Here is a 15,428-nt window from a genome sequence, read left to right as displayed (position 1 = left end):
CAGAGCGAAACAGTGCCGGGGTTTGATGGATCAGCGTCCGGCTGACCTGCAGAGCTGTTACGAATACTGATGTGGCTATTCATGTGTGTGTGTGGTGTGTGTATGTGTCCTTGTGACCACAACACAGAGGGAAAAGGGGAAGAGAGAACGAGAGAGAGGAATAGGATACATTCATCCATCCATTTTCTATACCACTTATCCGTTAAGGGTCGCAGGGGGGGGGGGGGGGGGGGGGGGGCTGGAGCCTTTCCCAGCTGACATTGGGTCAGGCGGGGTCACCAGTCTGTCACAGGGCCATCAGGAACAATTAGGGGTTCAGTATCTTGCTCAAGGACACTTCAACACGGTCATCGAGGGAAGTGAAGATCGAACCAGCGACCCTTCGGTTTCTAGATGGCCACTCTACCTTTGAGCCATGCCGCCCCCTGAAGAGGACACATGTTAGCGTCATTGTTTATGCATTTGTGTGTTTGTGTTTGCCAGCTCAATTGTGTGCTGCATCTGCCACAAAAAAAATCGTATCTTGTACTCGAAGCAAAGCAGCGTCACTCCTTCCCGTCATATCACTCTAGCAGAAGCACTAACAAAGTGGAAGCACAGTGAAGGCATCACCATGCACTCAATCAAAAACAACACAAACACAAGCCAGTCAATCTGTTTCCCGCTTCTCTCGTCCAGTGATATCTGAAGCAAAACTGAGACACTTCTATACTACTCACAGAATTTAAAAGAAAAAAAATGCTGCACTCTCTTACTGTCGACATTTAGGATTGAGAATATTGCCTGTGGCATTCTGCAGAGGCTGATGAGGAGTATGACGTGAATATTATAAAATGAAAATCTCTCAGCTGGATTCAGATCTGACCTGAACAAATATGATGCTGTAAACCATTTCCCACCTCCCTCAACCCCCCTTTTCCTGTTCTCTTTTTTTAAGCAGGCAAGTTGATCAAAAAGTGATTTATGTTCCCTTCAAACCACTCAATACCCTATGATGTCTGTGGCAGTGAGGGGAGGGAGTTACTGTGTGTGTGTGTGTGTGTGTGTGTGTGTGTGTGTGTGTGTGTGTGCATGTGTGTGTGTGCGTGTGTGTGTGTGTGTGGATTGCATGTGCAGGTGAATGAGTGAGAGAGAACCTGATTGTTATTGAACACAGAGACATTATTTATAGAGTTTGAGTTTAAGCACTGACTGCAAAATTGAACAAACGGTGGAGTAAGAGAGAGAGAGAGAAAAAGAGAGAGAGAGAGAGAGAGAAAGTGAGGAGAAAGAGAGGAGGTGTTCACAATTTGGGAACTGCCAAAAAATTGAAAAGAGCAAAGGGTAACAAAGAGAACCAAAGTGGTAGGTTTTTCTGAATTAAAAAGCAAAATCCTAAAAAAAAAAGCTTTTTCCTTCCTCTTGACAAAGTGTTAATCTCCTGACACAAACCCCAAACCCTCATAGTGGAAGGGCTCACTGTGGCTAAGAATTCAATTAAGCCAACCATATAAACCTTTTTTTTCAGCATCTAGTGCCATGTCTCATTTCCTGAATATTGGATTGCATTGAGTCCCATTTGTGCCTTTAATAAAGAATACTGCGCTAATAATTTAACACCAGCGTTGGGCTCAGATCTTACTCACGCAGGGAGAGAAGTGGAAAACCTGAGAGAAATAAACCCCAGCCCCGCAGCCTCCCTCCTTTAATCTTTGTCCCTTGTCTTTTCCTCTCATTGCTCCTACGCAGCTTCATTTCCTCCCTCGTCTCTCATCCTTTAATGTCTTGCACTCACTCTCTCGTCTGCCCCAAAAAGTCACTTTATATTTTCCTCCTCTTTCCGATCTCATGCTGACCTAGATGCTCTGATGAAGCATGTCAGTCCAACGTGGAGTGATGTTCTTCAAAATCCACCAGCATTTGAACACACGCACGTGCTCACACACACATGCTCACACACACAAATCTTATAAGATTAGGAGGACGCCAGTCATGTATTTGAGTTTGTGACATGTTCTAACCCCCTCTAACATGATTACATATTTATTTAAATTAGTTTTTCTATCTATCTATCTATCTATCTATCTATCTATCTATCTATCTAGCTAGCTAGCTAGCTATACTCTAGCAGCTGGTTTTCCATTACAGGCCACTTAATTCCACACACATTTCTCGCTGATTGAATTGTTATTGCTGGTAAAAAAGAATTGTACACAGCCCCCTTGTGGTTAAGTTCTCTCTCTCTTTCAACGTCCTCTCTCTCCATTTCTCTCTCCTCTGTCTTGCTTTTGCCTCCCTCTTCCTTTCTCACAGTCCATTTAGCTGTCTCTGTCTCATCAGCGGATAATTGAAAGCTGCACGTCAATAACGCAAATGATTTCAATTCAATTTACTCTGCCTGCTCCAGTCAACATCTACCGGCTCTTTCCATTCTGCCGTCTTTACTCTCACTTTCTAATTTCTCTTTCTGTTTGTCCTGTTGCTGAATAGCGTCTGCACGGTTGGCAGTGTGTGTGTGTGTGTGTGTGTGTGTGCGTGTGCGTGTGTTGATGAACAGCCAAAGCAATCAAAAGCAATCAGGAGGACTCAGGAGAAAGGGAAGGAAGAAATGGGATATGAGACAAAAATAAAAAATTCACATGTGAGCAAAGTCATCACGCACAGGTTGAGGATTTGAAAAAAAAAAGAAAGAGATGGGGAGAGATAGAAGGCCACTACAGCCCAGGACGGAAATGGGGAGCTGGTGCATGGTGGGGTTAAAAAAAGAGCTAGAGGGAGAGAGAGAGAGAGGCGAGATTGTGCTGATATTTGGTGTTTGGCTAATAAGCTTAGTGGCAGAGCTAAGCGCTAAATGTCAAGCCTGATATATGTCTACAGCTCTGCTTATGTCAGCTAGATACACATTTATATAAACATACACATGCACTCATTCAATGGCACCTTCCATTAGTGTGTGTGTGTGTGTGTGTGTGTGTGTGTGTGTGTGTGCATCACTTCCTCTCTATGTGTCTGGATTCTCAAGTGACACAAGATGCCGTGACCTGAAAATTAAATCTCAATCTGTCTGCCACCTTCTCACCCCCCATCTCTCTCTCTCTCTTTCTCTCTCTCTCCCTCAACCTCTCCCTCTGCTATTTCACAATCTCTCTGGTCATTTATTGGAGAATGACTTGTGCCCTATTGGCTGTTTGCAGAGTCTAGGTCGCCCAATCGATTGTCAAGCTTATGTGAGACAGGAAGCTCAATGATCGCTGATGTGGCCTGGAGTGATGCAAAAGTATATAAAAGTGTACACCTACATGCACATGCATCCAGTATGTCAGTTGTTGTCGGTGGTAGAGTGCAACTATGGGCCAAACGTGATTAAAAATCATTGCACGAGAAGTGACGTTGTTACCAACGTGTGGATCATCAAACAATAGGACACCCCTGGGGGACAAAAGCAGTGAGCAACAGAACACTATTGATTGCACACGCAAAGTGCTCGCTCTAATGAAAGCTTTTGTGTCTGCAAATGGAAACATACCAGGGAGAAGGCAAAATGAATCATCAGTCTCTAAGTGTGAGTGCACGGACATTTTGGCGTGGTAGATAAATGTCCTGTAGTATGTAAATTGCTTTTAGGTCTCTTTATGAGCAGAAACAACAAGAAGAGTTTCATCTCCTGTTACAGTTAATGAATACGATGAAGAGTGAATGAGAGAAAAAGACAAAAGATAGCGGGGAACAGAGAGAAAATGTAATTAGCCTGTGTGTGTGTGTGTGTGTGTGTGTGTGTGTGTGTGTGTGTGTGTGTGTGTGTGTGTGTGCGCGCGCGCGCGCGCACGTTTTTGTGTGAGGGAAACAAACTTGACAGAGCACTACTTAATTGGGAACGACATGCAGCACACAGCAACATGCCCAGCTGATAAAAGGCAGATTTTTGGGTGAGTAGTTAGAGAGTTAGGTTTAAGAAAGTAGTGGTTTGGAAATGAATATTAAAATGCGTGGGTGTACACAGTATGTGTGCTGATGTTGGGTTGTGTGCACATGTTGAGATGACATCACCGATGATGAGAGCAAACAGAACGTGCAGCAGATGTCGACAGGAATCGCACGACTGCATTTAAAGCAAAGTTTTAGCTCAGTTTATTCCTTTCTCTCTGTTTACTACAACAGTACAACATGAATATGCTGCACATTATTATTGTAATACAATAGCAATTTGGTGTTAATACTAGAGTTTGTTCATCTGATTTATTCATCTACTCATGCTCTTAGACTCGCAAATATACTATACAGTGTAAAAACGCTTGATTTGTTCATGTATATCATGTGATCCAAGAGATTTTTTTTTTTGTGTGGGTGTTACATTTGTGAATGCTTACAGATCTGTTGGTCATCATTTTCAAATATTTGAATATCCAAAAGATGATAAAGTAATCAAACGCCTCATGAGACTTATTCCAGCTAAAAGTAATACTTTCCATTTGTTTACTGACATCTCGTAGTAATGCCTTACCCTCTCCAGAAGGTAGAGTTGCAGTTATGCGCCTATAGGCTGTTTGCCAACTGCTATCAAACAACAACATAAGAAGAATGTGTTACTTACTCAGTAATCAGCTCAGTGCAACAGTTTGTGTTGAACTTTCCTTCTCCTACACCTGCTGTAAAATATTAAGTGTTCAAAACGGAGAAGCTGGAAGTTCTACAGGCGCAAGGAAGCAAAGTTAACCCCCAACTATCCCATCTATTGTGGATTCCAATAATTTAGCAGCTATACACCGTAAACCATGGACGCTCGATTCCGCTACACAGCAGAAAAGGTAGCCTCCCTAGCGTCGATCGACAAGTGCACTGCAAGGCCATTTGCGTCAACATATCATGGTGCTTTGACACACAAGTTGCTGCTCTACTTTCACAGCACCGTGTTACACACTTACTGCACACACCCTACGACCCACGCTGGGAGGATCTTCGGATATATACACACGAACCCTACTGAAACTACAAGAATATATCATACTATGATTATTTGAGCATTCGGTGGTAGTTGGCAAACCCCCCCGTCATGACCTTTTCATGAACTTTTTTTCTCAGAGAGATTAGAAAGAGTAAAATAAAGCACATAAATGTATTCTGTTGTTGACTGAGAGTAGAACGATGGGCTTCCTGTATTTACAAATGTCATATTGTCATTATTTCAAATCAGTCAAATAAACTGTGATCAAAAGAAGAAGCAGGCACGCATTGTCATGTAGATATAGAGAAGACAGACAGAATGGGAAAAAAAACATCATAAATACAACAGTCGGAGGAACAAATACGCAACAATGGAGGACGGAAACAAAAGACAGAACATGGACCAAAAAACATAAAAAAGGAAATACGGAAATTAGAACAGAATAGGAAATGAAAGACAGGGACAAAATGATGTAGAGAGAAAAGAAAGCGTCTGATTGGTTTATTGTGGGAAGCAGAAATCGTCTGGGTGATGTTGGCTGACTTCTGACAGGTCCTGTTGTTCAGCACCCCCCCCCCCCACCCCCTCCCTTCAAGACTGCCTACTGGTGCTCTGTGCACTTCTGCACGTGTGTGGTTTGTGTCAGGAAGCAGCAGAAAAAAAAGGTGGTGACTGTTTGGGGGATAATTCCTGTGAATATCTATCTTAAAGTGTGTGCACGTGACTGTGGATGAGTCTCATAAATGTCGACCAAAACCCAGAATTCTGTCCCTAATTCAAAGCAGAATTAAATTGAACTGACACACACACATACATATCCTCCCCTTCTCACTTACCCCTGCTGTGTGTGTGTGTGTGTGTGTGTGTGTGTGTGTGTGTGTGTGTGTGTGTGTGTGTGTCTGTGTGTTGTGACAGCATCCCCCCTGTGGTGAGACCTAATTTAAAGTGGGGAGATGAACATAGCTCCACTGTGAGAAGCAGCCCCTGACAGGAAAAGACACACACACACACACACACACACACACACACACACACACACACACACACACACACACACACACACACACACACACACACAGCAAAAATGAAAACGAATGAGACAGACAGCGAAGTAGTTACCTTTACAGAGCGAGCAGGAAACCCAGTTGGAGCCTCTTTTAGGTGCAAAAATCAAAATAGAAAGTAACAGTCCTCCCTGTTTCCCGCTCTGTATATCTTGTGAGTGTGTGTCAATGTGTTTGTGTGGTGCTTTGACTCACTGGGTTGAGTAGCACAGTAAGAAACAGCTCTCCTCCACGAATGCTTTTGTCCAGTTCTTTAGGCCCACCAGGGTATTCCTTATAGTAGATGGTGTGGGTGAACAAGCCGCACGTCTGACGAGGCAGCACCTACACACACACACACACACACACACACAAATAAAATAATTTATCTTTGAGATCTTGTTTACACAGCATGTGACTGATGAAAGAGTTTGTGATAACCATCATCAACACAAGCGCAAACAATAATGACAGATAAGTGTGAAGGAAATGTAAAGCTGGAAGATGTTTTCATGAACCATCATGCACTTAGAGAGTCAATCATTGTGGCCATGGGAGAGTGTGAGCCTTATAACTTCCTGGAACCTCTGTTGGTTGCCTAACAACTACTTCTAACCAATAAATAGTAATAACAATTCTTTTTTCCTTATTTTTTTTACAGTTTCACAGTGATGTTTAATTAAGTACATTATTTTTATTTTTGACTTTTTGTCCACAAAATCACGTATATATATAAATATATAAGTAAAAATAAAATGTCTCCTCCGCTCGGGAGACCTGGTCAAGCAGGTGAAATACTACAACTACTACTACTCCTACTACAACTAATACGACAACTACTACTATAATAATAATAGCAGTGATAGCAATGTATCAAAATAAAAAGATGACCAATGACAAAAAATAAAAACAAGGACAAGTAACAACAAAAGATTTCAAATGATATAGAGATTTGATACAATTAGTGATTTTAGTGGTTCTCCTTTCCCATTTTCTGCCAAAAAGAGCTAACTAGATATTTAATAGTAACAAACTACAGTGTTGTCAGTCTTCTCACCTCACTCTTCGCCAAGAAGTCCACATGCATATCTGACTGTGTGTAGAGCCATTCAACAGATCCCTCATATATTCTAGTGCCAAATTACCTGCCAGAACAATTCTGCAAACAGCACCAAACTTGACAGATGTATTGATGAAACACACAGCCATGATGTCACGCTGCACGGCGCACAGCAGTTTCTAAATATGAGAGGCATGCACTGGGATACTGCCACCTCATACGGCATGAGAAAATGTTAGCAATCACTGCGGTGAAGTGCAGGTGCCAACTGCACAGATGGCTCAAGTCACATTTTTAGACCTTTTTTGACAGTGTCTGGGGAAAAAAGTGCAAATGATTGCTGTTTAGGGCAGTAGTTCCAGGGATTTGGCAACAGGGACATTTCCTGAGACACTAATGGATCCATTAATACATGCTATTAGTTCCATGTGCTTTTCTTGTTTTGACAAGTCAAGGTGTCGGGTATGAAAAGGTCTATTCGAGTCAAATTATGGTTACTGCCTCCAGTGTGTTGGAGCCATGGTCCTGATGAGCTGTCCAGCAGAGATTATTGCACCACAGCAGACGGCACCCCATTTTCATGCAGGTGCACTGCACAGGGTAATGATTTGCATTGGTGAAGTTAAACCTGCCAGAGGCACACAGACTTTTTCCTCTTCAATACCAAACATCTGTTTGGTATTTTGGTGACTCTCTGTTTACCACAGCTGGAGGAGATGATAATGGATTACTTTTAATCGCACCCCTGAGCAGGTGCACTAAGCACCCTGGGCAATGAAAAATACCAAAAGTACACCACCATCCTTTATAGGACTTGCATACTCAGCCGTGATCTGACTGACAGAGAGCAGGATCATATTGTAGATATCGAGCTCTCAGAATAACACGTCTCCTTCCTGAAAACAATTCTGATACTTGACTTTAGCTTGATGAAAGACAAATACAGAAAATGATGCCGTCAAACTTTGTTTCAGCATCTTTGACGATCGACTTCTAAAAATAAGACTTTACTTTGCAAGTCACCATTATATTGGTGGTATTTCCAACATGAAAAATGGACACATTGCTGGTAATTTCCTAACTCTGCTGCTCATGTTATACACCCAAAATTTCCTGTGAATGTTCCTGCGACTGTTATAGAGCAGAAAATAACTGAGTTTATTTCACGGAGATAAATGAGCTAACTAGAGGAGCAGGGTTCTGATTCAGGGCTAATTAATTATGCGGATAGACTTTTATACTCCCTGTTACTGATAACGTTTTTACATTTTCTGCACACGAGTATCAAAATCAGAATAACTCTTCCCAGTACTTTGGAACCCTAACAACTGCATCAGTTACACTGCAGATCAAAGGTGTTGACTGATTTGCCTTTGGCTTCAATTCCAATCAATTTCACTAATATTCAAACCATCAGGGGGTCTTTATCAATCAACCGAACTGTCGCACTCATGTTTGCCACATCTGATTTAATGAGTCGAAAATGATTTTCGGCTGAGAGAAAGACAACCAAATATCCAGCATCGAATGTGTTCATACATGTCAGAAAGCAAAAACAAGTACGAGAACCAACAGAGATTAATCAGAGAAGAGAAGAGAAGAGAAGAGAAGAGAAGAGGTCTTTATTGTGAAGTCCTTGTGGAGCACTTCTCTGCGTGAAATAGAGTAAAGGCTAGAAGCGCAGATATTGGTTTATCTATAAAACACCGCAGACTCATTCACACTAATATACACACAAAGACACACACACTCGAGTCACAGTGAGAGAGAGAGAGAGAGAGAGAGAGAGAGAGAGAGAGAGAGAGAAGGCCACCAGAGCTACCGACACTCAGCACTATTTCACCAAACCAATTATCCACAGAGCTATAGCTCAAACTGATATAGTACATTTTAAAAAGGCACGCGTGCGTGCGCGCGCGCGCACACACACACACGCACACACATACAGCACAGCACGATCCCATATCTCACTCTGATTTGTTCTGATAGTGTGGGTCCAGTGGGTGGCTCTCAATCTGCTCACGGAGTCACACAAACACCAATTTTACAGCCTTAAGACAACTTCCTGTCCTTCTCCTAGCAAACAAAGATGGAGTGGAGTGAGAGTCAAAGGAGAAGGAGATTAATAGATCGAAATTGCAAGAAAAATTGGAAGTGAAAAAATATATATATGAGGGAGGTAGAGATGAATGCATCCTGTGTCCTGGAGTAACATTACAACAGGTTAAGAATAAATCACTGATAAGAGAATAGAAGCTCACCAGATGGTTTTTGGTGAAGCGTTCAATCTTCATCAGCTGATGTCATTCCCACAGTCGTCTTTTTTCTGAGCACTTTGGGGTCTTTTTGTCCATGTTGACTTAAAAGATTATTAAAATAGATTATAGAACCAGATTGAAGGTCATTTATTACCTCAGAGCCACTAGAGCTGCAGCTCACATAATCTTCATTTGAGGTTAAGAGGATGAAGATGAGTTTGTAAGGAACACGGACACACGGTTCTCAAAGTGCTCAGAATAATTGGAAATCTGAACATGTAAAATTATATGATGACTGGGCAAACTCCATCTGCTGATGAAAATCATGTGGTATGACTGTAAGTTCCTATTAAATAGACCTTAAATGGAGACTTTATAAAATACATGATCAACAAGTCATAGGGTTCATTTTTCTCCTAAACTAGGATAACTCAACTGATGAGAGCCACTCCAAGCCTCTGTTATAGCCTAATTCCGTGTTCGCGAGTTCCAAAGGGTCCATGAGTGTCCCTGTGACATCAATTCTGTCATCAGAGGGTGTTGTGAAGGGTCTATGTGAAAGTCTGTACATCCTGTGTGTAACAGAGGGTAGCAGATAAAATTTCTGATCAGAAACCAAAACCATGGTGGACATGGCTCTTAGGACTATAACGCAGGCCTTCCAGATCATACGAGTTCATTAATGAATCTGAAATGAATATGAAAAAGACAAAATATGTAATTCAATGTTCATATTTGAATGTCAATATGTAATTTTGGGGATTTTATTTTATTTAAGTAAAGGTTTAGCCTGTAAAAGTTAGCACAGATCCATACTAGTCAGGCCAGCAAACCTACAGAAGAAACTCATTTAGGCAGCAGTTATCACTCTCTTTCAGTCGCTAAGCAAAGCTTGTGGTGAATGTTGGAATATAATCAACTGATATAATGACACACAAGGAAGCCTAGTATCTGCAATTTCATATTAATACATGGAGCAGGCTCCCGGAAGACAGAGAAAGTTTTGCTGATTAGCCCATCGTAAGCCTCTGACCTCAAGAGGCTAATTTGATCTGTTTTATTTGCACACTTACATGTGTGGACTATTATCCTGAATGCTTGAGAGAAAGTTGCAGAGAACGCAAAAGCCGCCTGAACAACACGGCAAAAGCTGCGTGTCAAAATGCTTGAAGCTCATGACAATAAATGGAAAAAGGAACTTCACACACACACATTACTGGGTTTATAGGCCCTCAGTGCCCTTATGTGGAAATGAGACATCATCCTCCGATGATGATGAGGAAGCTCGTAATTCCTACCTTCCTTCTTTCCCAAACTTTCTGGTAATATATGCCCCCCTCTCTTGGACTTGGAAAGTTTGTTGATCGGCTACAAATTGTGCCGTTGTCTGTCAATGTTCGGTCTTATTATTGTTTTCAGTGATTCACTGATGCCTCTGAATGTTTTATTACTGTTAATGTACAACGCCACATTATAACCTGTCAGCTCGCTATTGTATTGAAAGGCAACAGGACTTTTCTGATGCTATGACATGATCTCAAGAAACAAAAGCAGACGTCAAGCACTGATTAGGGCATTGACGCAGCTGTCTGTTCAAATTGTTTGCTCAAGAGACAAAACCAGCAGAACAACATGGGCTGGTAATTTTGGTGTCAGATGTGATTGGTTCTTTTGTCGATAAGTGAGCAGTGGTGCACAGTGAAAAAGAGCCTGATGGACAAGTGAATGAAAAGCGGGAGGAAAGACAGCTCGCTGAGGTGAAATGAATGACAAGAGCTTAATTCTTACTCTCTGAGAAACTGAAATATTGATGAAGTATTTATTGGAGCATGAAAATGTAAAAATGCTTTCACTACCAGATCCTTATCCTATGATATGGTATACAAGATCACATGTCTCGAAGCCCGCGCATACACACACATGTATAAATGCGCGCTCACATACATAGACACAGCAAGTCTGACCTCTTCAGCCGCATTGGGTAGCCATTAAATATTAAATCATTGTGGAGCTGAGCTTGCTGTGGTGAGATGAGGTCAAAGAATTCAAATCAAACGTGCACACTCGTGCACAGGATCATTGATTTTCTGTTTAAGACTGAGAGAAACAAGCACACAAGTTGCTATTCAACACACGCTTACTGAACAAGGAGACGGCATTTAAACACTGTTCAAGATAAAACATGAGCAGCCCAGCAAATCAACCCGTGGCAGTTTATTTATAGTAAAGTTCAAAATGTGGGCTTTTTATTTCATTTAGATGATGCGGTGATGTCAGTCGTGATATCACACTTATAAGGATACACACTCACCAGCCAAGGCCGGTTCTAGTCAGCTATACAAGGGCGGTAGAAATACTAAGTTAGAAACTTGATGGTATTAACAGTATGTGCCACGTATCAATAAACAGATAAACTGAACAGCAAATTTTTTGCTACCATGGGATTTGGCCTGTCAGGATACAATTTGATATAATGCAACCAAACAGAGTGAGTCTTTAAAACATCAGAATAAAAAAAAATATATACAACAAAAAATAAGACAATGAATATTGCATGAATGTTTCAACTTTTTAGTCAAGAAGAAATCCTGACAGCACATTCAGTGGTGTCGACGAGGAATTTCATTTGCAGTTTGATAAGATTCTGCTAACAAGTACCTAGAACTTCAACCCTGTTTGTTGTCAATTAAAGATGATGTGATTCTGTGTTTTATATGAAGTGTGTTGTGGAGTTGGTGATAGAATCGGACTGTGTAAAGGAAGATGCTGACTAATGCTTGCAGCTCCAGGGGGTCTCCCGATGAGGGTCGGGAAATTATAACGCAATTTATTCACCGCTGTTTGCCACACCAGCCCCGAAATGTATCCATGCTCATGCTTTATGAATGTTTGGTGTGATGTCTCAAGTTTCCACCAACTTTTGAGGACATAATGAGGAGTAGAAACTTGGGGGGGGGGGGGGGGGGGCACCAATATATCAGTGAAAACCCTCCTTATTTGCTGCTGGCTAGTTATATACCAACTATGCCACTACAAAAAGTTGGATGAGTGACTTGTCGTGGGCTCTTGAGGCCAGCCATTATAATTGTTATATTCCATCCTCTTCTTCCATTAAATACAATTAAAACCTTATTCTGTCCCTCTGATTGAGTTGTCTAAATGTGCATTTGGGTGGGCTGAACAAAACCTAGCTGTCAGCGAGAACAGGACCCAAACGCAGACAGCAGCCAAGGGGAGTACAACAAAAAGTATTTATTTAAAAAAATCAGACAACACAGGGGGTAAAAAGTACAAACAAAACCAAGTACTACGAAAGACTAAAAACTAAGGACTTACGGGAAACAGAGATGAGCAGGGAACGCGATGCGCGCGACCATAATGAAGACCGTGACAGTAACAATGGAAATGGGAAACTGAGGTTAAATACGAGAGGAAACGAGACACAGGTGGTGCAATCATGCACAGGTGAAACACACAAGGTAATCGCAGCAGGGAGCACACAGGAAGACAAGACCTGAACTTCAAAGTAAAACAGGAACGAAAGATAAACCAAGACAAAAGGGAGCGCACAGGATGATAGGACACGAACCACAACATAAAAAGGAAATCAAAACATGGACCATGACACTAGCCACTATTTACCAGCACTTTTACCCCAGCATCACCCATCTGATATAAATGATTTTTGATGTTTCTTTAAAGAAAGTGTATCTAAGAAAAACAGTTCATTTTATCACTGTGTGTACTTCAGGAGGTTAAAATGGTGGCCACATCCCACATTGAGAACAACAGCAACAACAATGAAAAAGCAAAACTAACCGGTATATCAAAAATGTTGAATAATCATGTATTTTTATGGATATGTAAAAGCCTATAAACCATATAATTTGATCAAAGAGCATTTACGGATGCATGCTTGCCAATACATCCCTCATGGAAATTACTGTAAGAGTGTTGCCTCACCATGATGTTGTTGTGGATGAAGCCCCTGCGGTAGCGGGCAGGCTTGAGGTGGGGGTATTCTTCAGTGCTGGTGACCTGGATGTTCCACACACGTCTCCAAGCCTCATACAGCTGCAGATGCACCGGGTACACGCCTGAGTGGTGCGGGGCGACGGCATAGCCCATGTCCACTGGAATGTTGTGCTCCTGGATGGTACACAGAGGTGTTGTGTGAGTGTGTGAGGGTTATGTACATAAATTAACACAGAAGTAACAGCAGATATACAATTCTGACAGAAGACCTGGACATACGTGGCACAATCTGACCCTGTAGAAGGTATATAGTTTGTTTGTTACGATGCCAGACTTCAGGTGGGGAAATTATAAAAAAAAAACTTGGGTGACCATGTTTGTATGTGTGTGTGTGTGTGTGTGTGTGTGTGTGTGTGTGTGTGTGTGTGTAGGTATGTGCCTGTGTGCACGTGGGTGCGAGGGTTTGTGGGTGCATCTTGCAGACTGATGGTGTTGTCCTTCGTACTGACACACACCTACACACACTGTCAAAGCCAAGCATCAGCAGCCAGAAGATGAGGGAGTGGGATGTATATGTGTGTATGATAAAGGTTAGGGATCACTCTTTATGATCACGCTCACCTTCAGCAACACAAACCCCACCCCCCGACATGCACGCGCACACAAACACACACACACAGTCTGTATTCATGTGTGACACTCCAATGACATCACACAAATCATCCACTCACACACGCACACACACACGCACACACATACGCACACACAGTCTGTATTCATGTATGACACTCCAATAGCATTACACAAATCATCCACTCACACACACAGACACACACACACACACACACACACACACACACACACACACACACACACGCAAATAAAGCAAAACAAAGCAGGGCAACAATAGCACCCGATCTTGTAGGATTCAGATTAGACTTTAAAAAGGGCTCAGGTGTACGTGTTAAAAGTAAATGCATCATTCCCCACCGGGGTGTTATGACTTTGTTTGGTTTTAGAAAATTAGCACAGCATCTGTCAGGTGAGGCTCCAGGCTAAGAGCAGCTATGATGCGTCTGGTACTAATCCTGACAGGGGCTTCTTTTCTAGAGTTGCCCAAGGTGAGAGGCACCCGAGGACACTGGCAGTGCCTGGACTTACACACTCGTGAGGTGGGGAACAGAGGGCGTGTGCGCTGGGTCATTATTAAGAGCCGTTCAAGCCTTATATAACCTAATACACAAAGAGTACGAGGGTTTATACTCATTAGGAGGTCAAGCTCTTTCTTTTTGAGTGTTGAGCTTCAGGTCTTTGGTTTATTATCTTCAAGATGCTACAGTGGAGGAAAGCTTGGAGACCTATTTTTTGCAGATAACACATTTCTGTTGGCTTCATCAGCAGTTGGCTACAGAACCTGAAGTGATCATGATGAGTTCTCTACAAGAAAACGCTACCCTTAATTTGTGGCTTAGAATGGACGGATAAATATATTCCTATAGTGGTGACCAACCCGGAAGTTAGCATTGCCATTGGTTCCCCGGACCAATGGCCATTGAAATAGCTGAGGCAAACTTGAGGCCTCTAGAGCAGGGTTGAACCAGGTGTGCTCAGTTATTTCAATGATGTAAGACTCATTCCTGTGCCGCTCCATTGCTCAAACTATCATTCTACAGCTAATTTGTATTCTAAAATATGGTCTCCAGGAAATGCAATTCCTCACATAGGTATAAATCAAAAACAAAAACATAATGAACATCTGCAAAAAAAAAAAAAAAGATCTATCAGAGGCTTCCCCTTTCCCTTCATACACTGTAAATATCGTTTTAAACCCAAACCTACAAGAACATCACACTTTTTGGACTGTTCAAAACATAAATCCAAAAAGCCATTATGTTTTCTCTGACCAAATGTGCAAAAATGTTCATACGCAAGTTTACTTTTTCTTTATTTTAGCTTCTTAGTAAAGTCAGTCAGAACAGTTCCAGTGCTTTGTCTGTAATCTGCTGCAGCAAAGAAATGACAATTACAGTAACAGACATCCTTGAAGAAAACGCAATCAAGAGGAGCGAGAATGATTACAAGGACACACAAAAGAAAAGCAATGAGGAAATAAACAGCTGCAAGAAATGGCTGTGAGCGTGTGTGCGTGTGTGTGTGTGTGCGTGTGTGTG

At 41.9% G+C, this 15,428-nt stretch overlaps 1 protein-coding gene across 3 annotated transcripts in view; it reads right to left on the bottom strand.

Annotated features, from left to right (window-relative positions):
* ndst3 (N-deacetylase/N-sulfotransferase (heparan glucosaminyl) 3) overlaps positions 1-15,428 on the bottom strand; it is a 45,140-nt gene that overhangs the window by 15,015 nt on the left and 14,697 nt on the right. For all 3 annotated transcript variants that reach the window (XM_086211551.1, XM_086211550.1, XM_086211549.1), the window contains exons 5-6: positions 13,246-13,431; positions 6,181-6,309 (exon numbers count right to left, since the gene is read on the bottom strand). In XM_086211551.1, the coding sequence (XP_086067677.1) occupies positions 6,181-6,309; positions 13,246-13,431 (315 nt within the window). The remainder of the gene's footprint in view (positions 1-6,180; positions 6,310-13,245; positions 13,432-15,428) is intronic.

Source organism: Aulostomus chinensis, chromosome 8, assembly GCF_037954235.1.
Source record: "Aulostomus chinensis isolate RoL2024-O1b breed Wild chromosome 8, RoL_Achi_v1.0, whole genome shotgun sequence".
Classification (NCBI taxonomy): Eukaryota; Metazoa; Chordata; class Actinopteri; order Syngnathiformes; family Aulostomidae; genus Aulostomus; species Aulostomus chinensis.
The sequence above is the reverse complement of the archived record's forward strand: the minus strand, read 5'-3'. Positions and strand labels throughout refer to the sequence as shown.